Consider the following 25,910-nt stretch of genomic DNA (forward strand, 5'->3'; position numbering starts at 1 on the left):
ATGCTATATATATGTATATGGTACACATTTTCAACTTTTTTTGTCGAATTTGTCGATCATATTCTAAGAATACAACAGCTGAAATCTACATACGTATAAATTCATTATATACAAGTAAATTAAAAGAAAATTTAGAATCGCTTCAAATTTTAATGTCTATATTCCATATATTTCCCTTCAGTTTTCCATTTCCTTTTATTACCATCCTTCTACCATTGTATAACATAATACGTCTTAAAAATATGTATAACTCCAACGACGAACACTTTTTTGGTGTATTAAAAAATTACGTATTTTTGTCAGAAACAATTATATAAAAAGCAATAATTAGATTCTTTGTAGCTTGAACCAGAGCCAAACACAATTAAAATCGCTCACACGTATAGAAAAACAAATGTAGTTTTCATCTCATTTTTTTGTTAACATAACGTTTTAAGGTCCGTTTATATTATCCAGCACTGCACGTCAACTGCTCGGCACGACACTGCACGGCAAAGACTACTTCATTCATACTATACAGCACCGCTCGTTGCAATATTACGAGGTGCAATATGGGTTGCGTCCGTCCGTAATACCGTCACAATATGACATTTGCAATAATATTTGTTTACATATTACAACACTTTTGTTAGTACGGTTGGAATATTTCCACAGTGGCCAAAGAAAATCTGTGCTGCTTGATATGTTTCGGTGACGTGTACTGCTGTATAACATGAATAGATCGTATCAGTTACTGCTTTTCGTATACATTATGGAATATATGAATGTGTCCATATAAAATGTACTAAAAAATATTTTTCGTACTGCTGTTGAACGTGAACTGTACTGGTATATCTTTTAAGCTATCGTGTACAACATGAAAACAAAAACCTTAAATTATATTCCTTAAAAATTAAACACATACATAGTTTTGAACCAGAAAGACCTAACAGGTAAACCCCAATGCGCTCTCCTAGACAATTAATAACAAACATTGCAGCATTTTTTATTACATAAGTCGCTGTATTTTTAGAGGCGGCTGAAGAACACGAAATCAACAATTTATTAATGAATGAATTAATCTATTGAGACATGTATGGAATAAGACTTGTACATAAAGTTTTACATATTGTACATAAATCAAATTCAGATATTTGTGACATAGCGGGTAGGATGGATTTTGTCAATTTGATAGAGGAACCGTTTAAACAATGAAATCAGATAAATTGGCAAACCCTTTTAGGAAACGATCGACTTGGAGTCACAAATATCCAAATCTGACCAGGAGTATTAAAGATTAGCACGAGATCGAACCCGGTAACCGGTAATACATACTATTTCTCATTGAACCAACACTTTCCTTCAACTGACATTCGATCACAATTATTATTATGATATATTCACACTCTCCTGATTCATATCATACATTGAAACCATACATAAAAAGCACTCGGAAAAATGTATACATGATTAGGGCCAGAGGCTGGAGAGGTCCATTGGCAATCATGACTCGTAAGCATAAATACATAAATATTCAGTAATTACAATAGCAATAGTGTGTGTATATAGTGGAACATTGCGGCCGTCCGGGTGCCCCATACCCGAAGGGTTTTCCCGACACAGAGACCGCAAAGTGTCCAAAGTGTCAGTAATGAGTGCCGGAAAATTCTGTGGGTGCCACTGCTGTGCGGGTACCGACGCCCACTTTTCCTCCCAGCCACCCCCTCTGTGAAATATGTGATAAAATGGACCGGCGGTGATTGGGAGGGTCAGCCCCACCCTCTCTGATGTTTGCCCAACACCTATTGATTGTCCACAAATTCGCAGGCGGGCCACGTAATTGCGGCGAGGACACTTCGCACCCGCACTGCATACGGATCGAACACACCTGGCCAAATAGCTATAAACCACCCTGTATATGTGTCAATAGTCTTCAACCTTTTTTCCGGTCTGGTTCTTAGTGTACAATATTGTTCATTTTTTTGCCTGTTTTTATCTCACAAAAGTATAATCATTAACATTTACTTTAGTGTACATTGAAAGTGTGTGTATTAGTGACTAGTAAATGTAAAAGTATTATATATTTGTTACATCAGTGGAAAAGAACCGTTTGACTAATACCTTTGTGAGATAAAGTCACATTTTGTATGTATGTATGTTTGTACAAATATATCAACTAAATTTATCCTTTTTTTTTAAGTGCAGTATTAATTAACAAGTATTGCAATTATTCACTTTCCATATGAATATTATACTTTTTGTTACAACAATGGATTCATTAAAATATAATAGAAAGTTGATTAAAATAGAGTTGCAATTACTTCAGCTGACTTTCGGTATAAAATGAACTACCGGTAGTGTGTATGCATAATAATTAAAATTTTATATTAATGGATTGTTTTGAGTTAATGTGGAAGAAAACGTTTTATCGGCTAATTTGTATGGATTAATCAATCCTTTTTGACCTGCTATTCAAAGGAGTCTCTGAGTGTATCATAAATTTAAAATCAAAAATAATGTATGCCAAAAATATCACACTTAAATAGAATACATTCTTCCCGAATACAGCAATTTGATTTTTTCGGAAACCTATTATTTTCACGTGAAGAGCTACAACCATCCTTTCACACATCAATTCTTCAAACACGAAAAAAATTATTAACTTTTTTTGACATTCGTTGATTGATATATCTTTAATAATAGTTTTAAAAGAATATTCCTTAGTAAAAAAGAATTCAATATAATAAGAATTTGAACGATCCATAATGAGCCTTCAAATTTGTATGAAATTTTTTTGGGTCTTCGGAAAACATATTAGTGTTTAAATTGAAGACCACTAATATATTGTACGTACGAGTATTATCTATTTTGTATATATTTGAACACGTTTTAATACGTAGTATTCCAAAATCAATTAAAATTCATTAAAAAACGAACAATGGCATTTTTTTCGTACACGACTGTAGAACCAATGAACAGAATTTCAATTAATTTAATAGTTTTTTTTTGTTTTCCACGAATTTGCCTGCGGGTTCGTTTATTTCGTGATTTAGTGGGAATATCATTGAATTTTCAAATGTAATAATATTATACATCGGTAACACAGACGGGAAAAAATAATTATTATTCCTGGCTCGCACTCAAATATCTTCCCCCGAATCGCTTTTATTGCACGGAAATAATGTTCATTTTTGTTAATGCAACGAACGTTGGCGAGCGAATTCAAGCCTTATTCCGTCGACACAAATGCAATATAACCACCAATAAAATCTGTCGCTTATGACGCTTTTCCGTTGTTGGCCGATTTCACCGTGCACATAAAAACAGTAATATTTCGCATTACAATATACATTAATGCAATTAAAATACTGATTGGGAATTGAATCGAATTTAAAACCAACAGTTCGTATAATGATTGCCCTCAAACACTTACTAATACTATCAATAATTAATTTCAATTAAATCGATAGCGTCACATTGAAACCATATACTAAATTACATGTTCATAAACATTTTTAATATAATACATAAAAACAAGAGCAGCTTGATGTTAATAGTAACCTTTTATATGAAATTTCTATTTCACATTTATACATTAAATGAAAATCTACGTCATGTAAATCCTGTGAATGTATGGTGGTTAAACGTAAAGACGGAGTAATTTTATCTCATACTTAAATATGATTCTCATAGTTATATAAGATATCTCTGATGTATGTATATAATAAAATATTTCAAACAATTAAGGCTCGGGAATGGTTGCTCAACGTAATTGCTCTACATCAAGGCTTTGTAACCGATCGATCGCGAAGCAATATTTGGTCGATCTCAATATTGTGAATTTTGAACATAATAATTATTTCCATAATTAAAAACAAAATATAAAAATGATTATTGATTTAATTAATTGTAAAGGGTTTCAGAGAAGAAAATTTAAAATATTTTGTAAAGTTGAGAAACAAAAATTTGGTGAATCAAAATGAAGTATGTAAGTTGGTGAGCAAAGGATATGTTTTGTTCCGTTTTAGGAGTTTATTATCTGAAATAAGAAAATTTATAATTAATAGAAAGGTTAATAATGCGACACATCTTCAAAACATGGAATGGCTTTTTAAAAAAGAAATATTAGATTAATTTAACAAAAACTTTACTGAAAGTTCTTTACTCCATAAAGTTTTCAGTTTCTTATGAATGAAAATAGTATCGCAAAAAAAACCATCGCAATGATTTTTTCAATAGATGGGATTTAAAATTACATTTGATTGAATTTAAAAAAGCCTTGTAAAAATGACGTTACGTTAATAAAATTATTTATTTATATATGTAAATAATTACAAAAAGTTAAAAAAAAATGTTTCTTCAGCTATTTAACGATGTTTTTCCATTTAAAATGATTATTTTTTACTTTTAGAAATTGTAAAAAAAACAACAACAAATCTTTATAAGGTTATTATTACAAGTTCATAGTCATGAAAATTTAGAAGAAATGTTAGGTTCGCTGTTAAGTTCGCATCATAGAATTAGGTGTACTTTTAGTTTTCATTATTGAATAAAAATCTTGGAAACATGTTTTTCATATATTTATGTACGTATGTATACATACATGTATTTTTAGTTGTGTATATTGATGGGCTAGTGCACAAATATTGTATGTCCATTTTTACTTTATTTAATTTGTATCAAATTTTAAGTTTGTAGATGCTGGGATAAATCAGGTTTTTCCTTTCAAGGTAATTTATGTGTTATACATAAATTTACCTTAAAAGGAAAAACCGGAATTATTCCAGCATCTACAAACTTAAAATTCAATACAAATTCAAGAATGGACATACAATATCTGTGCACTTACCCATCCAATATACATACGTACATATGTGCATATGACCAGAAAAATTAAATTAGATATATTGAAATATTATTATCTCATAAAAAAGTATGGCTACAAATGTGATTATAAAAAAAATGTAACGAAAAGAAATAATAATTTTCTTATTTTTTCATTTATTTAGCTCTTTCAAAACTAAAACCACGCAGGAAAATAACGTGTTGTTTTCAAATCTACTTATTCTCATTCTAGACAACTCGCTCTAATTAACAGTGATAAAGGTCAACTTTTGGTATTCTGCCTTTAGTTTCCTTCGAGTTAATCTTTTCCACGTGTGACTCGTTAACCCTTTTCTTGCTAAACCTCCGTTTTCTTCCCCATTTCAGCGGCCCAAGCCAAAATTTGGGGATCGCAGGACGTGTACGTCAAAAAGGGCAGCACTATATCTCTCACCTGCTCCGTCAACGTCCACTCCACTCCACCGTCGAGCGCCTCAGTACTATGGTAAGACTACGACCAGAAAAATTAACACAACCTATTCCTGAACGTTTGAAATTGTAATCTAATTTGTATTTTTCTTTTTCTCAGGTATCACGGTGGGTCGGTGGTGGACTTCGACTCGCCGAGAGGCGGAATTAGTCTGGAGACGGAAAAGACCGAAAGTGGAACTACAAGCAAACTGCTGGTCACTAAAGCGGCCCTTACCGATTCTGGAAACTACACGTGTGTACCGTCGAACGCTAATCCAGCCAGCGTCAGCGTACACGTGCTAAACGGTAAAAAAAGAGCAACGCAACGTGTCACTTTGCACACACTCGGATCAATTCTGTCTCATTAGCTTTCGATACAGCAGAACTGTGACCAAAAGAAACATTGACCTTATTAATATTAATTTACATATGTACCTATGAACATATATGTCCCGGACAAGTCCTGGAGAATATGCCCTATCAATCACCCACGTTTTAAAAAAAATTACATCAAAACATCCGAGTCGGGATTTTACTTAGTGTTTGTTTTTAAGAGGGCTGTACCCCAGCGTCTTGTCCATACAAACGTATTAAACTTCTCCCTTCCTCAATTATGGCACTAGAGAATTTTTAATTTTTTTTTGAATTAATCAAAAAATCAATTAATCCAAAAAAATTAAAATAAATTGAAACATGCCAATGGTGGATATCCATAGCATATGAAAAAATAATTGATCTAGTGCCATAATTGAGGAAGGGAGAAGTCTAATACGTTTGTATGGACAGGGCGCTGGGGTCCAGCCCTCTTAATGCCAGGCTGATTTGCTTATTAATAACTTTTTATAACAAATTAATTTCATTTGAATCATATTATTTATTATGTAAAATAATAAAGATCAAATGTCCGCTTTTAGACTGCACTAACACGAATTTTTTCAATCGCAGTTTTCATTGCAATTTGACATTCTTCAAGGTTGATTTGTTTGATTTAATGAAGAATTTCGTATTTCGGCTATCAAATTGCTAATTTTTGTTTTTTATATAAAATATCGCTATACTACGGCTTAAAATGTAGCCAATGGACGCTTTTTGTCTTAGCCGCAAATTAATTTTATTTTTTTTATAAAAAAAAGTGGTAAATTAATCATTAAAAAAAAATGTAAATACCGGTCCTCCCATTACCTTACATAAATACTCTATACGTTTCTAAATATCGAAATTACAATGGCAGGTCACGTCGCTAGAAGAACGGACAAAATATGAACGAAAAAGTGCTCGAATGGTATTCAAAAGATAGTAAAGGGTATAAGGAAGGCAAGAAGAGTGATGAGTGGATAAAATAAAGAAAATGCTTGGTATGATAGAGATGAAAGTTACTCGAAAAGAATGAAATCGTGTTTTGTTTTGCGTACTTGAAGAAGAAGAATGGCTGTAGATGATGACTCGTGGACCGATGGTTTACTAGCGCAGATCACCTGATCTCTCGTTCCCGCCAAAATGGCCTCTACGAATGAATGCGCCATATGCCACGCCCAATGGGATCGTCGCACTCATCGACTAATAGTTTATTACATGTGTATGTATGTGTGTTGTGCCCAACGGGTATAAATATGGGGCGCTCTCGGCCTGGAAACCATTTCGACCTGGAGCGCCGACGAGAGTAGACGAATAAATCGCTTCTACAACGCTCCTGCGTCTTTCTCTTCGATTCTGGAAACCCCCTTTTCACGTCCACGCAATACTATTTTTGCAAGCTTTTATTAGCTTCACTCTGTTAGTTCAGTGGCATTCTGTCAAAAAATTATGATCTGGTTTTGAACCACTTTCACTCTGCGGGTCGTTTTGATATCTTACCGACATATGGGCGTTAGCTATCATTGAAGTAAGGTTATGTCTCCGACATAAAGAAGTTAAATCATTAACGAACTCATTAAAATTTACATCGGAATCTTGTGTCAAATTGGAGTTATTACAGCTAGCTATCCATATGCCTCTTTTTGTCACCCCTTTGCATTAAAACAGTAGAAAAGCTACTTTTTCCACTCTCACTATAGCTTGCATACCATTTTTGCACCAATAAGCGTTGGTGCAAAACTGCACCAAGTATGTAGCTAGACTCGTTGAGGAGATTCTATACGAGCATTTCTACAATGAAATTAAGAAATTATTGTCCCTTATATTTTCATTTTCATTTATGGTGCTACCGGAGGATGATAAAAGATCTCATAGAGAATCTGAGTATTTCAACGGTCCTCGAACTTCTGCAAAAAAAATGTAAAGCTTCTTGTCACGGTATAGTGCCGTAAAATGGAATATTTTGGCCACGTTAATCGTGGCCCCAAGTATCGCCTTCTAAAAACGACAGTAGAGGGGAAAATAGAAAGCAAACGGTGGCTTGGGAGAAAGAAGCTCTCTTGGCTCCAGAACATCAGGTCATGGATGTGACTAGGACTCAATTGTTTCGGCTTGCCCATGATAGGAGAAAATTGGCACGAGTCATAAACAATGTCTGCCCATGGTAGTCGACTACGTCCGAATATGGATTCGGCATTAGAAGAAGAACAATTTTACTATACTACCTAGAATAGAGGAGACCTAGTAATATATTATAGGTATATAACTAAACATTTCAGCTTTACTCCATGATAAGGTTTCCAAAATCATAGCTAGAACGTTTCACTTAAAGTGTGAACAATTCTCAGGATTACTGCCAAATCCCCGACGACATTCAAATAAACAAAACGCAAGCCCTCCGAACGATACATCTTCGGTGACATCTCAGACGACCAAAAAAATGCATTTTTTCCCACCCATTCCTTCCTCCGCTTCTCATTTTTCGCTTTACCTCCAGCTTTCACCTCCTTTCCCCTCTTAAGCGCGCGCGCTTCTTTGCAAATGCGTATTTAAACCGAGTCGGCTCGATATTAAAAGCAGATACGTACCAGGAGATAAACGACCCAGATTAAGCCACCCCCGATCCCACCTTCCTCTCCCACCCCTCGAGTCTAATTTTTCACGCGATAAAAGCGCGCCCGAAAACCGACCGGTGAAATATTGCAATTTTTGGCGGCGGCCATAAATTGCGGGACCGGGCCGCTTGTAAGCCATCTCGATTGACGCGCACTCTGACGACCACGTCAATTAACCGAACGCTGCGGATTATGATACAGTTATTAAACGCAGATGGAAATGCAGCTAGCTCCGGAAAAAATCACCAGTTGAAGCTGTGTAATCCAATGTTTATTTTATTTTATTGCTGGAATGTTAGTAATTATTTCGCACGATTTTATTATTTTGACACGCTTCTTCTACATTTCTTCAAATATGGAAATCGCCCTTATCAAACATTGTCAATACAAAGAAAAAATATCACCAAAAATACTCCAGGGGGGGTGATTTTTTCCAAGAATCGTGACGGGCATAGATTAGGCATATTACCGCTTTTTTATATATATGCAAATCTATCTTAAAAGCACGTGACACGTATCATTCTGTGTCTGAACTTTTAGGGTACTCGATTAGACAGGAGCTCCAAAATGGCCTTAGAATTTTTGAAAAAAAAAATTGAAATAAATCAAAAAAGTTGAATGACTTTTTGAAGAAAAAAATAGAGCTCGATATTTTAATAAATGCATCAACATAGATAGTATCTTCACATTTGCACTTATTTGCCAGAATTTTTTTATTGCATAAATTTCAGAATCTAGAACTTGTCATGCAAATAACGTTTTACTTTTATTTATTTTTTAATATATCGCAGACGACAATAAAAGTCAGTATTCTATGCGCGGACGTACGCAGTTCCGAAAATGCTCTAAGCATGGTTTTCGTCTTCATTTAGTAACCGACAGAATTTTTTTAGTCCACGAACGACGGTTGAAATTTATTGATTTTAATCAGAAATTCTAGCTTCCACCTTCTCATGGTCTTCACTGAACAGATTTGTCGATGTTCGAATTTGCCTGGCAATAAAATTCGATATTTTTTCCTTAAAATTTTTATTGAATCGTTGGTAATTAATTCCTTAATTCCTCAACTTTTATGTTGAAAATTATCCAATTATATCTAACATATATGTACATAGTTGTTGGGCTGCTTCTATGTAAAAAATATTATTCTTTTCCACTTTAAAACCCTGTATTAAATCCTTTTCCAAGAACAAGAGATAGTAGTTTAGCGTATTTTTTTTATTACCATAGATAAATAAATACCCTAAAATTGAGTACGCTTAAAGCATATACATATGTACACACATCGTATGAAAGTTTTCTGCGATCAAAATAGCGACCACATTTTCCACCACTTTTGCGGTAAACCTGTGATTAATCGGAAAATTCGCACATAAACGTACGACCGGTCATTTTTCCGGCTAAGCGCTCGAATTAAACATGGGGCTTATATTGAATGCACTCTGAACGGTATTCAATTTGCGACGTTAAGCCAGCGACGGCCGCGCGCTTAAAGGGTTAACGCAAATGCCTACCCGATAAACTACCACAATTGACATTTCAATGACTCATTATTATTTCCGGCAACTAATTGTGGACCGAACTCGATCCCGAAAGCTTCAAAGGGCTGGTGACATGAACGAACTATTTGGTACGTGTTCGGATTTGAAACCCGACCGTTTTTAAAGTGTTCGCTGCAAGATCTCCAGAGTCGTATATTTTGCGAGAAGAAAGCTACCTAATTTGTTTTAAAAAGTAATAAAACACGTACTCGTGCACGGTTAGGCGGAGATTTAATTCGAGAAGGACCCAATATTTTCCCATTCGAAGGACATTAGTTTGCCTGTTGTACAAAACGGTAAATTTACACGTTGACATCAGCAAATTGCCAACGATAAATTTTCAACGAACGCTCGCTAGATTTGCTTTCAGACTTTACATGCTTTCAAACTGAATACTCCACTTTGTTTATTTTTATTTTTTTACCCTCCAGAAGCTTTTTCTGATTCAAATTCATACCCCCTTATCCAACTCGCACTCTCTCTTAGTACGTGGGTCGTTCAAATTTGACTCGTATGCCAATGAGAGCATGCTGGCTAATGTAACTGTGAGTTGACTGTATAATTTTGTGTAACATAAATTCTTTTATATGATAGTATGTAAACACGTGTGGAGAACAGAGAAAGATAAAGTAAAAATGTTTTGTCAATTTCGTCTTACATATGTATGTACATTTGAATTACTTTTCACAATAGATTATAGTTATATGTAAGTATAATTTTGTAATTTTCAACCATAAATATATGTATTTCTGTTAGATCATTTCAATATTAAAAATACATTTAATATTTTCAGTTTATAGATGTATATTTGTATATTTCCCCAAAAATAATTAATCTATTAAGGCTTTAGCATATGAAACCTATTCCCACATGTTTATGTTCGTGTTTGCATGATTACCTTATAAAAATTAATATGCATATATTACTTTATAATATTTAAAATGCTGTAAATGTAGTAAAAATTAGTATTTCAATAATTTGTTTTAGAAAATGAACATCTCAAATCCGACGTATATACCTATGTATGTACATATACAAAAATGTATATACACACTTCTAGCTAAATAAAACTTTCTTTATGCACTATTTTCATACAACCATTTGCTTGAGATATTAAACTTGATGCACCGTTAAATTATTCTATACATAAATATTTTATTTGAGAATATTACATTTGTTGAGCAATGTGAAAGCAATCTCAAGGGTCCTCCGTTGGCTGATTAAGTGATTTGGACCTATTTTGATAATTCGTCCCCACTTTTACATTGAAATTGCGTGATTGATGACGACGCATATATCGCACGCCTAACAAATGACTGCTATTAATATTTCGAGTTTAACTCCCCTGCCTCCTGTATATCTGTCCCACTCACTCTAAATACGTCCCTCTCGCTCAGCACAGACCATTTGTTTCACTTCTCTCATCCTTATTCATCCTTGTCCTCACAAAACCTTAGACTTAACTTTAAAATAATGTAAGCGAACAATGTATGATAGGAGGGAAAGTCGTCTATTTATATTCTCCCTTTACAAGTCCAACCATAATTTTATATGTATGTAAAATTTTGATACGCCAATTCGACAGTGTTATTTTCTGTCAAGGGGTGCACTTTTCTTTTTATATCTTTATCAACGATGTATTTTTTTAATTGTTACAGGTGAACATCCAGCTGCTATGCAAACGAGCAATCGCGCCGTTTCATTCCACGTGCTATCACCGGTCATCGTTGGTTTCGTAACTTACATCATGTCGTCAGTCTTCATGGGCAGATGATCATTTCAAACGCTTAACTACGTAGATTTTTAAGACGACATGAAAAAAACAATCCCTCTAAAATTATATAAACGTTCATATTTGTGCTGGAAATTTGCGAAAGTATACTAAAAAAAAATATTTATATATATCTAAAAAAAAAATAATCATAGCGATTGAAATGATAAACTCACTTGTGCATATAATGATCGTGACGGTGAGTTTACTATTCATTTTCAATCGGATTTATGCATTTTCGTCGAGGTTTTAGTTTTTTTTAGTCGATCCACAGTTCCAAAACATCGAAAGTACAGGTTACTTTTATATACTAAATGTTTCGTTTTGACAATTTATATGAATGTGTTATCCTGGCTCAGTCGATTTTAAATCTACTATATAGATAAGTTGTAAATAATTTTATATTGAATTTATTAATGTAAAAAAAAACACATAGTCAATGAAGAATTAAAAAATATATTTAATTACTACTACGTGAATATACATATATGTATGTAACAGGTAAGGGTGTAATCAGTAATTGAGCTGTAATTTTTATTGGTAACTTCACCTATAGTTAATATGTATACATATTACATGTAAATATCAATGTAGTGAAATTTCACATAGAGTTTAGCGATTATAATAAACATAAATAATAATAATAAATGTAGAAATAGAAATGAAAATTTTGCAGAATGCTGGCATAAATTTTTTGATCTCATGTGAATGGAAAGAAAATGTAAATATCAATACATACATACATTAGATCGTATTAAACATTTCTTTTTTTTTTAATTTACATAATTTTAAAAAATTAGGTCTTTCCTCACTATCAAGCTAACTAACTATATTTTACGTCCAATCTACCGAATTCGTCTAATTTAATCAGGAGATTTAAAAACTAGTTATACATTTAATCACGCTTGAAGTAATCATTCCAAATTATATTAATTTGGTAAATCTCTTATAACGCTAAAGGAAAACATTCTTCGTCACTCGCGCACACTCTTTGCCAATATGTTATAAAAAAAAATATTTTGATAAAAACATTCATCATTATTGCAAGATCGAAAATGATATGTCTCATTTTTTTATATGACCAGATATTATTTATATCATGTGTGTAACTTAAATGTAAAGTATTGTATATAATATGCAAAGAATATTATTCGAAATGAAGTCCATTGAATTTTAGCTTCGATTCCAATAACACTGTCCAACAAATTTGACCTTTTTTTGACAACTGTTGATTTTTAGTGTACATTTTTCCGCTAAAAGTCAATATGAAAATAGAAAAAAAAAGTTTTCCACGATTTTTTATGATTTTTGTTTTAATTCTAATAAAATTATTAATATGTGATACAAATGTCATGCTAATATTCACAATTAACTTTCAATCTCTAAATTACGTGACAGCCATTTTTTTTATTTTCTCATTCAATTTGCGTGGGCATAAATATACATACAAAGTTAGTTTATTCGATAAAATTCTCTATCTTAATAATTTTCTTCTTTTAGAATACAATTTTTTTATTATCATTTGTATTCCGTGGTCTTATCTTAATAATCTTCGAGAAAAATTTCAAATTAATAACAACCATTTTTTTGTTGAACAGTGTGATCATTGCTCATTGTGTGATGTGTTGATCATTGCTTTTTAAAACATTCTACTGAAATTGATCAAATTGAAGATTTGATACAGTTTTTTCTGGGCCCCCCATTTTATTTGCTATTCAAATATCGTTTACTTTTATTGTAAATTTGCTTGAATACGATTTAGATACAAATTGAAGATATTTTTGAATGGATTTCGTGAAGAATAAAATGAAAAGAAGTACGTACTAAAGGTGATATTCGAGTTTATTGCAAAAACGATGTGTTGTGAAGTATTATTAAATTTATTGCTGAACGAGATGAAAAGAAAATATTGTTATTGTATCCACATTTATTAATATATTATATTAAATGATTTTACGTATTGTTTTTTTTTATATAAAAAAATAATTATATTAAAAAATTCCATTGTATGTACTAAAATTAATACGAAAATCACTATTTTAATTACCCAAATGTTCTTATAATTTTGGAATAGAGAAGTGATACATTCCTTGAAATTTTGAATACAATTTATGAAATCTAATTCCGAATCAAATTATTAAGCGTATTAGAACAATGTTTTTTGTTACGATATTATAATGTGAATAAAAATAATCCTAACTTTGTATGTTTGCCTCTATGTGGTATCTTGAGGTGAGCTACAGTGGTTTGTATTTTGTAAATATTTCAATAATGATATTAAATAAATAAAAAAAATGAAAAAAGCATTTGAAAGTTATCTTTGTTTCAGTATTAAATCCCACTTTATCCCCTTTGATATATACAAGTGTTTAATTTATAGATTTGTTTTAAACAGCCACGAGTGCATTCGGCTGGCGAATCCCATTTAACGTTAAGTAAATGCCAAGGGGGTGTTGTTTTGTTTCATCGTTAGTGTGTATCGAGAAAACGATTTTCCCGAGGAAAACTTTTAATTCTAAGTTTTCCTTCCCTGTACACAAAAGGCTTCGCCATCGTTACGTGCCATGAATGCATAAGAAGATTATTAAAAAGCGAGCTTTCACCTGGAGGGCTTTAACAGGCGGGGAGAAGAAGGCAAGCAAAAAAGCACTCTGTTTCATTAAGAGATTTCCAACGCACAAATAGAATATTTCCGACATTTCAAATTGTATATATTTGAACATTCGAAAAAGCTCAATGTTTCCATGCTGCGATCAAAAACACAATAATTCCTTTTTATATGGAACACATTATTAATACGAACTGAAACTATCGATGCGAAATATTGTGGAAGTGGAAAAGTTAAAACGAGGGTGAAAACTTTAAGTATGCTTAAAGAACATTTATTTTACGTAAAAATCTGTAAAACTTGTACCTTCGGATGGCTTACAAAGTTTTGTTGGAAATTTAAAAGTCACGAACTATATAAGTCGAAATCATCTACGGTATATAACATGTATTCTTTGATCTATACTTTGATCATTTCTAACTGACTTATCTACATATATACAATCTCCCAACGAACTCGGATCACTTTCCAAGTGAACGGGGCCGATGTTAATGTATGATTCGTGATGGCCTTCGGCGTCTCATCGCACCCTTTAATCGTTCCAAGTTAGCGTCGATTACCATCGATCAAATCGGGACAATGTGTCGTGGAAGACGTTAATTGCCGTAATATTTGCGATCCAAATCCTGTAATCGCACTCGTGATATCTCTAACGAATATTGCCCCACCCCGGCTTTACGACGCCGGCGCTATTTTCCGGTAACGACGCCACACCTGAAAGCAGATCGTGAGTCGTAAACCTAGAGAGAAGACACCAATGGGTTACTAACGTATTAGAAGACGTTAAATTCGAATTCTCGTTCTATGCACAGTGGCACATGCCACACTATAAACGAATCGGTGATTCAACTTGCCTTTGCGATTCAAAATATCGACGTGGGCTTAGTGTGGTTTAACGAGTCGATGATAATTAACGTGTGACGCTCATATGGGGCCATAATATGTTCTAAGCCAACTATAAATGTACATATACATACATATCTCAACATATCCATGTTTTCCGGAATGAAACTCCCAAATCATCTTGAGAACTTTCTTTGAAGATATCAGTCCAAAGTTTGTGATGAGCTGTTTGCTTATGAGTACGTACATTCATATATTGCGTTATCTGTACTAACATATAATATGTACTCGTATAACATATAATATGTATAGAGACCGGAGCGAAAAACACGAATTTTGGATTTTCATCCATTGATTTGGTGAAAAATTTGTCATCAAAGGAACGTTAGAAAAAAATTTCATTGATTTTATACAATGTCGCGCAATCGATTTATCTCGATAAAAAATTCGAAAATGGAAGTTTTTTTCATCTCTTTTTAAATAATTTTGAAAATAAAATTCTTTAATTTGAACAGATATATGAAAGAGATATATGTACGTATATACATATACATATACATATGAAAAAACCCTATTTTTCGAGATAAATTAATTAGCTTGGAGGCACAGAATATTGTTTAAAACTATTATTTTTTTAATTATCGTTACCTTGATACGAAAAAAGTTTTCCACTAGGCCTATCGATAAAATCCAAAATTCGCATTTTTCGCCCTGGTCACAGTCTTTCGTTTTAGCATATTAGTATAAAACTTTATTATTATTTGGCTATTTTTTAACTATCAAAATTTAAATATTTAATTTCAATCAAAGTTACCATTATCTGACAAATTTATGACAAATGTACTTACGCTATTCTCAAATTCAACTATGGTCACAAACATTACTATTATAAAATGCAATAAGCCAAAGACGCTTATCATATTAAAGGCACGTCCAAATTAGACGAGTATAAATGAACACAGATTCGCAAGATGTTACCCACGATATAATAATTTCATATAAATGTACATATACACAGTTTATTTTTTTACCATCAGTAAGAAACAGAAGCATTTATTTGAATGGTTATTTTTCAACTGTCAACAATTAAATATTAAGCTTCTATAAATGTACATAAATGTTCTGACAAATTTAAAAATAAATATACGCCATTTTCACAAGCTTTTTACTAACGTCATTAAATTCAACTATGGTTAAAAGCATTAATTTTATAACTTAATTAAGATTTATAAGTCATAGACGCTTATCATACTAAAAGCACATCCAAATTAGACGAGCTTGGATTCGCAAGGTGGTCACCCACGAACATAAACATAAACATACATAGCATAAATACATAAACAATCTAATATTGTTTCACATATAATGTGCGTCTTGTATGCGTCTTACATATAAATATACTAAAAAAAAAGAAAGCATTGTGTGTTGACGTTTTTTGAAGATTATTTTATATAGTTTAATAAATTTTTAAATTCAGTTTTGACTTGATAATACAAAATTTATGAATTAAAAAAATGCTTGTGCTACTTACATCTTACATGTTGCATCTACAAATTAAATAATATTACATAAATGTAGGTACATACATATGTATATGTTTGTATTATGAGTGTGACAAAAACGTATAATATATAATATAATTTATGTACGTATGTATGTACATATGTATATGTGTAGTATTGCAATTATGTATTTTCTGTATAAGAAACAAAAGGTAAGATACTCGCTATTGAAAAAGCGAAATCGTCCTTAATGGATCGTTTGTCATTTCGTAATAAATTGGCGAAACAGATTACTTGCTTCGAATAAGACCAACTCCTAATGGAAAAATAAATCTGGAATATCTTATTTCGGCCATGGTTGGCCATAAATTAAACTTAGCAGGAACTTTTGCGTTCGAATTGGAAAAATTTACGACCTATTTCAAATATAATATTATTATTTACACGGCACTGTGTAAACAGAAGAAAGTTCTTTGAACTCCGCTTCCTCCATAATGACATTCAAAAGCTGAAAATGAATACAATAGCTTGTAATCATATAATATATTAAAACGACGATTATATTTTAAATCATAAACGATTTATATTTTTTAATCAACTTTATTTTTGTACTCAACATGGAAATGGTATTGACAAAATAAACTATACAAATAAACATTTATTTTCGATTTACAATATAAAAAATATAAATATTTGTGACAGTGCACTCTAAATATATGTCATAATCTCAAATACCCATAAACCGTTTCTATAGTTTTATATTACATATACAATAAGTATGTAAATATATATTTATAAGCTATTACTATGATTTATGAAGTTTAAAAATATATAAATATTTATGTATTAATATTATATTTACAAGTAATGTACAGCACATGAAATATGATGAGAATTCAATAATAAAAATGATACTGATGGTGCATGTTATATTCCCGTCGTATTTACCTCATATTCCAAATCCAATCGTAGCTGGCCAACGTGCAGACCATCACGGTGAATAAGATTTGCGTGAAAATGCATGGAATTTTCTGACATGGTTCGCGAAAACCAGAAACGCCGCTCGCCTGATCTCGCTGCATCGGCTCAAAATATTCACCTGAAAAAAGATCAATAAATAATATTCCTTCACACTTAATATAATATTTAAAAAAGTATTTCAAAATGCCAGTCGTTGAAATTGGGCCTACGCTAAGGCTTGTTAGCTTTGAGTCTGAAGTGCTTTTCAACGAAGACCACCCTTTGACTTGAATTGATTCAAGAGATTGAAAGCTAAATATAAAGGTCAAACGTTGAGTTGAACATTTCTAACAACTTCGTTCTGAATGCGATAAAATGAAAGACATGTTTTAAATTTGAAATATTAATTATATTCATCAAAAATATAAATTTTTAATAATGAAAAAACAAAGATTATGTAATTCTTGTTAAATAAACAACGTTCCCACTAATCTGTGCACGAAACCACGCACACTGAGAGTACAGCACTCACTCCCAAAATCAACGAAAATATATTTTATATAAGAATATTTTCACCTCAATTTAGCACCTAAATAAAAATTGTATAATACATTTGCTCAAGATCGAATGTATTTTCGATTTCGTTTTTGCTGAATTGTATGCACGTTCGGCGAATGTGAATGAGTAATGAAATATATCTTGAGAGTTTTAACTGTAATCTTAGAAATCAACTAATATATATTTTTCTCTTTTCATTCTTCTTCCTTAACACTAACCTTCATAGACAAAAGCACTGATTTCCATCCAAAATCTCAAAGCCTTATTTTCTCACAAAGCTTCATCTATTAGTTATTCGTATTAGATTAAGTAAAAATATTTACAAATGAAACTTTTGTTGCTTTTAATTTGAACTTTCAAATGTGAGAGAAAGGAAAGAAACAAAGTAGGGACAATAATTGAGTTTAAATCTCAAAAAAAATCAATCTGACAGAAGATTATTAGCAACATCATTCAAATGCTCCAAGGATTTACCAAAAAAAAAATATTGTAACGTGAGAACATGAGAGAGAGTATCCACTGTCTAAGTGCATTCGTGGGTGAAAAATAGAGACCCCGGATCAGGCTAACGGGACTCAGTAAGTGCCCGAACAAAGGATACGCTGGAGTTCTCACGGAGCACTCACAGGGTGAGTGCGTGCGTAAACAATAGACTTGCCAGGGTAGACCTTTAAGTGCCTAGACAATAGACACATAAATAGATCGGGGAAGATGTGGTGTGAAACTTGTCCTTTATAGGGGGTGCACACGGTAGATTAGATAATTCTGAAGTGAGTGTTGGATCCATGTGGACCTCTTGAATTATTGAATAAATGCTGTTAAGCGACTTTGGCCTTGCATTTGGATCCTGAACCCACCCTTACGCAACAGTATTTAGAATGTAAAACTTCATAAATGGAATTGAAGGACTATCTCAAAAAATTCATTCCGACATAATACTACTAGTTTGCATAATTTAAATCCTCCACACATTTAACAATATATAAAACGTAATACATCTTTCAGAAAAGTCATTATGATAGACGAATATAAGTCTGCTTTCAAATCCTCAAATTATTCAACAGAGAATCATATTTTATATATGGAATTCCAAAAGATAAACATAAGTCTGTACAACATCCTAATTCTACTATATACGACCTTTATACATAATACAACGAACTAAATGTTTGTAGATTTAAATCAGGTTCGTTTTATACGAAAGAAGGGGAAAAAGCGTTCCAAATGCCATTTATCATAACTGTCAATTATAATTTAAAGAAACATACGTATACGTTACACACAGTTTTTAGTGAGTTCCAGTGTTTCTTTTTCCGTATGAAACTTTCCTTCGGCGCGGACCGCTCTCTCTCCGTGACTTATCTGCGAAAAAGTTGGCGAGACTCTTGGCCAGCGCAGCATACATTTCAGCAATGGTCTGACAAACGGAATTAGCATAAAATGGTCGAAGAATTATTGCCGAGGCCACTCGTTGGGGCCGACAACCAGAAGGGAGAGTGCAAGCGATAAAGGTCGCCGCCTTGATTTATTACCAATTTTCTTTAAAGCAAAATGACCCCTCCAAATTTAACCTATTTCCAAGTCCAATACCCCTTACCCACATACACACACACACACGTGGGGATTTTCTCTTATCTGTCCCACATGTTTGACCATTCGCAACTTGTGCGATATATTAAAAATTTATGCAATAGGACTAAGTGGCCGTGTGGAGGCAAACCGATCGATGTTTCTTTAACCTGCTCGACTCACTTTTGTATTCTGTACACATTCAATTTGTATATATGTATGAATGTAGTATCAACCTCAATAAATATGCCTTGTTTATGTGCATTTGAATTCTTTCAAAACAAAAGAAAAACATTGCGAAATTTAAATACTACATTCTAGTAGGCAGAAATGTAACATTTTTTTTCTAAATTCTTGAAATAAAATTTATCATTTATAACATAATATATGTATGTATGCGCTTACTTTCAATGACGTGTAAATATACTGTGTCCGGCGCAACACCCTTTCCCGTACAAGAATATCTTCCGGCATCGTCAAACCGAACTATGGCAACTGTCAGACGACTCGAAGCAGCTTTATCGCCTCGATCTGTCTCTATTGATATTCCTCCTCGCTCCGCCTGTAAAGTTTGCCAACAATTAAACTTCAACACAATCGTTGAACACAACTGCAAAATCAACATTTACAAAGACTGCAATCTTGAGTAATACCAGCGCAGCCCTTTGCAAGTCAACTTGTACATACGTACAACTACAAGACTAATCAGTGCTAATTTCAGAATTATGTATAATACTTTGTCGTATGAAGAGAAAAATAATCACAGTGAGTATTAAAATACAATATTCAATAACATACATATATAAAAAAAAACTATTTCAAATAGCAAGTCCGATAATGAACAAAAGTTTTCTTCGAATACTCTTTTATCGTGCTTGCGTACCACTTAAGTTTTCATATCATGCATACATACATCTAAAATCCACTTTTGGCCAAAATCACTATTTTTGATCCACTTCAACGTAAAACTTTTGAAACTAACTATATGTGAAAGTGTGAAAAAAGTAAGAGTGAAAAATAGCTTTCATTCTGTTTGAAAAAAAATTAATGGGCTTACGAGGCTTTCAAGTTATTGTAAAGCTACTAAAATTATCGGTACGTTCCGTTCTCCCGACTTAAGATTTCTCGGCTTTCGTCTGCTTAAACAGGAGTTTGTATATACAATAATGTTTGTTTGTATACATTACCATTCATATATTTTTAAGCTAATACACAGTTGAAAGTGTATTTGCGCTTGTAGAAATATACATAATTTACTAGTTGATTGTATTCGAATATTAATGACTTAAAACGCCAGTTGGAATGTATTACAACTGAAAATACACTTCAACTGTAACATATATATGTACAAACTCGACGACGAGATACACCGAAAACGTCGGGAAAACTAATGTCGAAAAATTTGAAGTCGACGAACGAAGCAAAAAATACATTACTTTAGTTGTATATTTTTTCTAAAATATTTTTATTTTGACTTTGACTTTTCGCTTAAAATTCACATTTTTTTAATGGTATGAAAAAAATCAAATTAAACTTTTTACATAATTTCGTTTGAAGATTTTAAATTATCGTATAAAGATATCGAAAAAAAACTAATCTACTGGTTGCCAATCACTGAAATTTATCGAATTTTTTTCCCGTAATGAAATGTAATTAAAATTTAGCATTCAATAACAAATCCCTACATTTACCGCAAAATGCCAATAAAACTCCGATAATCCAAATTTATTTTAATCGAAATTCTCACTTATTTAATCATCTTTCAATATGAATTTATTAAATTTAATACGAAACTAGGCAAAATAAGGTAAAAAGTAAAAAGTATTTAATAAATTAAAATAGTACAAGACTTTCAATAGCTTATAATAATGCACAAAATCTTTCAATAGATTGTACGCATATGCATGTTTTTATTCAAATTTCATAAATTGAATTACACGTACGTAAGTACGTACATATGTATACTTGCCTGAAAATTAACAGCCAAATCGTTGTGCACCCACTGAATCGAGGGTAAAGGGACTCTCGAGAATCTGTGCAAGTATTTTTCCCTCTCTAGGGCGACCCTGCACTCGAAGGTCACGACCGAGCCCACCTTCACGTACTGCTCCTTTGGACCGGAAATGGAGGCTTTTAGGGCCGCCGAAATCACTTCGGTCGGAGACGGCGAATCCTTCAGCGGCGTTTCTGCAACGAGAAAACGGAATTAGACGGACCGGGAGCGGAAGTCGGAACACAAGATCCCGTCAAAAGACACTCGTGCCGCTCTTTAACCGGGTCAAAACCATTATTTACTCCAGCGTTTCGGCTAATTCCCCCCCCCCCCTACCCCACCCACTCACGCGCTTTTAAAGTATAATTTGAAGATTAAAATATTATCACGCCAGACGGACATAAAAAGGTCGTGCGGTGGGATGAAGCTGCGCAGAACGGCGATTATGAAGACATGTGAAACGTGAACAAGCAACATTATCCATAAAAGCGAATGGCGATATCCAAATTTCGTATAAAAATTCAAATTTCACTTCGGGGAATGCCTTTGCATAGTTGACTTTAGCGAAAAACTGTATTATAGGTACTGATGAAAAAATATATATATAATATATACATATAGAAAAATACACATATAATTTAAAGCAAAAGTCAATTTGCTTGTTGTCATATATGTATATATTTTTAAATTTTAATTTACAACCCTTCAAGACAGGGCTCAAAATGGAAATTTTCACGAATGGGAGCGCTCGATAATTTTCAAAACATGATTTTAACTTTTTATTGAACCTATTATAATATATTATTTGCATAAATATCAGAGCCAAAAAGGTAAAAGGAAAAATTTTCGCCCCTATTTAATAAATATTTTATTTTCACAAAATATTTCTTAATTAGAAATAAAATATTATCTTTATTTAAAAATATTTATATGTATATTTAATTAAAAATAGTCATTCGAAATATTTTTTCGAATGTTTGAGGAAGGCTGATGTAGAATATGAGCTTAACGGGCCATTGTTCGAAGAAGAGTATCTTCAACAGTTTTCATATGTACGTATATATATATTATATGTATTTATAATAGATTGACATTTTTGTGTGTGATGAGTCAGGGTATCTCAAATTGATTAATACTGATTTATTCAATACGTTCGCTAAATTAAAGTATCCTCTTTAGAGGAACATGCAAAACTGAACGATTTTAAAATTTACTTTGAATAAATACATATATTCTTGCTTGCCAATTTGTCAATTTTCATCAGTTTATTCGATAAATATTTTAATAAAATTATTATACTCGTAGTATATCCGAAAAATGTACAAGTGTATGTATGTAATTCAATAAATTTAAAATCAAACAATTTATCGACATTAAAAAGCATTGTGAATCAAACATTATATCGTGAATAATATTTCATACATTGGCTGTGTTTATATGTACTTTTCGACACATATTTCAAATTGATTTAATATCAACTGGAAATTGTACAAATTTTACCGCAGCAATCAACTATTAGTGCGCTCGGCCATTTATATAAAATCGAAACAAAGCTTTTAAATTTTAAACTGTCACACCCTTCCCCCCCCCACACCCCCCAAATACAAACAATGGGGTATTAAATTTTACACGAACATTATTAATTGAAATTGCCGAACGACGATCCGATCCAGCGATACTGTCTGTGTTTGCCAATTATGGCAAAATCGTAATTCGCTGTCATATATGTATGTACCTACATATGTAACTTACACATGTTACATATACGTATTTATGTACACATGATATAAAGGTTATAGTATCGAATCCGTTTAAATAGTAGGTAGGCGTAACGTTTAATATTTACCCGGAGGTTGATTACGGCTGGATAATTGAATCAGTTTAAAAGCAATCAACGACTTAGACGATATCAATTACGCTGCGAAAATATACCTATACCATGAAAACAAACACCGCAAATGACTTAAATAGAATTAAATCTTCTCACACTTTGCGTGACCGAATCAATCATTATTAAATATACTTGAGTGATATATTTTAATCAAATATGGGTATAGTTTCTTACAAACTCACCTCTAACGGTCAAATTGAAGAATTTGCTCATCTTAGGATCCGTGTTTATCTGACATTCGTACCGTCCAGTGTCCTTAGGCTTTGAGCTAGTTATCCTCAATGTCCACATATCATCTTCCGGTTTATCTACTACGCTGATCCTATCGTCAGCTGTGAAAGTATGTGGTCCACTGGTCATTATGTGGAGATCCTTTGTTCGTATCCAGGACACCTGAAAATATAAATATATTGATCATATATTATTTTATTTTATTAAAATATACACATATTAACCAAATGAAGATATGTATGTATATGTATGTACATATATTTCATACTCTATTTTCTATAACATTACTACCTCACGGGCCCGAATATGAAACGCCCGAAAACGCAAATATCAGTAGGCAAAGATCGAAAATCGAAAGATCTTAAGTCGAAAGATAAAGAAGGGTGAATGGTAAACGGTACATACTCACGTACATACTCACTTAATTTGCGCGAGCAGGATACAAGAGGAACAAGAGGAACAGGCTTTTCCTCCCGTATTCTGCGCGCGCACATTACAAAAAGTTACAAATATCCAAGTCTGACCAACAGTACTAAATAAATACTTCCGAATAAATTATTTTCAATTGAGGTCAATTCAGGGCTTGAACCCGGGAAACTTTTGGTAGTTAACATTAACGCAAGCACCGAGCCATACTGCTGGGTACATATTTATAATATGTATTACATACATATGTACATACACATGTATGTAGCTCCGTCTCGTCAATTCGTTTATCCGAAATTAGGTCCAAAATTAAATAAAAACAATCCCTTTCATTTCCAAACAACGAAGTTTTAAATGAAAAAAAAAAATTATATAATATAAAAAGTAGATGTATATATTAATATAATATATGTATGCATTTATGTATATGACTTCCAATCATCTAATTGGTAGTGTGAAATTATCTAAAGTCTGATTAATACATATGTACATAGAAATCACTTCGGCACGTATGTACATATGTACATACATATGTATGCAGTTCGTACTTGAAATTTAAAATCGTCTATAAAATAATTTGAAGATGTTGAACAGCACAGAAGACACTTTTACTATCTTCCATGAACCCGTGCATGAAAATATGAGCGATAAATTTAAATACACCCTCAGTACAACTCAAAATTCAACAAACGTACGAAAATAAACGGAGAATGTTTACAATATGAAGAGAAGAAAGCCGTAGAAGAGAGGGGAAAAAAATGGAAATGCCTGCCCTTTATACATCATCCCTTGCAAGGGGCCGGATTAAATTGTTTATGAAGACTCGACCGAAGCTAATGCCGGCACAAAAACTATAAAAGTAACCTGCAGCTGTGACGAGTTATTGCGGCAACAAAGGGTTAAATGGAAGCACGAAGAGTAGGGGGTCCGAGTCGTAAAAGAGATTAATACGTCGTAACTGTGTAACATTAAAATTTTAAAAACACATTAAAATTTACATTTCGACTGCGCTGGTTAGTGTGGATTACGACGCGGAGAGTTTCTCCCGAAAAAGTGAACCAAGTACCTAATTTGACCTACTTTGGCGCACAGCGATCCATCCTTGTATCTTCGCTTATTGAATGGTCCTCTATAATTTAGCTCATCGGCTAAGTGTGATGAGTTCGACAGCGCTAACGTGCAACAGTAATTGAGGAGATTAAATTTAAGCATTAGAGATTAGTGCATAATGGATACGTTCGATTGCCATTAGGAAACTATAGTTATAAGCACCGGTCGTGTGTGATGTGTTTGATGTTTGAACATTCATCACGAATTGATTATTATTATATAACACAATCTAAGGCCGGCGATTCACTTGTTACACACTCGCGAGCCTATAGTATAATAATGTAAAAAAACAGTGACTCGAAAATAACAAAAATCAATGAATCAATGACAATGCTCGCGGTGACATTCTCAACGATGCTCGCGAGCCGATCTATTGACGCCCGGTACGCCAAATCTGTACCCCCACGTCCCACACCCCCTGAAATGCTTTCGATGATATTTTACCGATGTTAGTACAAGTTTGTAAGTGATCGATAACGGTGGTATTTAAAGAAATGCAAGATTAACTTTTTGAAATAATAAAATCGTGCGAATTGAATATGCACATGAGGCTTTCGCAATTTATATGCACATCGGCCTAAAGTCGCAAACCTTTTGAAGAACAATTCAAGTGCTTATGTCGAAACACATAGCAACATTGAACCGTTCGCGAGGATGCTCGCCA

At 32.8% G+C, this 25,910-nt stretch overlaps 2 protein-coding genes across 2 annotated transcripts in view; one reads left to right on the top strand and one right to left on the bottom strand.

Annotated features, from left to right (window-relative positions):
* Positions 1-11,666, top strand: part of LOC143910988 (hemicentin-1-like) — a 380,897-nt gene extending 369,231 nt beyond the window's left edge. The window contains exons 6-8 of the mRNA XM_077429655.1: positions 5,191-5,308; positions 5,393-5,580; positions 11,443-11,666. Coding sequence (XP_077285781.1) covers positions 5,191-5,308; positions 5,393-5,580; positions 11,443-11,558 — 422 coding nt within the window. The 3' untranslated portion in view covers positions 11,559-11,666. The remainder of the gene's footprint in view (positions 1-5,190; positions 5,309-5,392; positions 5,581-11,442) is intronic.
* The window catches only part of LOC143910987 (fasciclin-2-like), a 273,650-nt gene that overhangs the window by 160,190 nt on the left and 87,550 nt on the right, over positions 1-25,910 (bottom strand). Inside the window, exons 4-7 of the mRNA XM_077429654.1 lie at positions 23,662-23,872; positions 21,565-21,782; positions 20,001-20,157; positions 17,457-17,607 (exon numbers count right to left, since the gene is read on the bottom strand). Coding sequence (XP_077285780.1) covers positions 17,457-17,607; positions 20,001-20,157; positions 21,565-21,782; positions 23,662-23,872 — 737 coding nt within the window. The remainder of the gene's footprint in view (positions 1-17,456; positions 17,608-20,000; positions 20,158-21,564; positions 21,783-23,661; positions 23,873-25,910) is intronic.

Source organism: Arctopsyche grandis, chromosome 4, assembly GCF_051622035.1.
Source record: "Arctopsyche grandis isolate Sample6627 chromosome 4, ASM5162203v2, whole genome shotgun sequence".
Classification (NCBI taxonomy): Eukaryota; Metazoa; Arthropoda; class Insecta; order Trichoptera; family Hydropsychidae; genus Arctopsyche; species Arctopsyche grandis.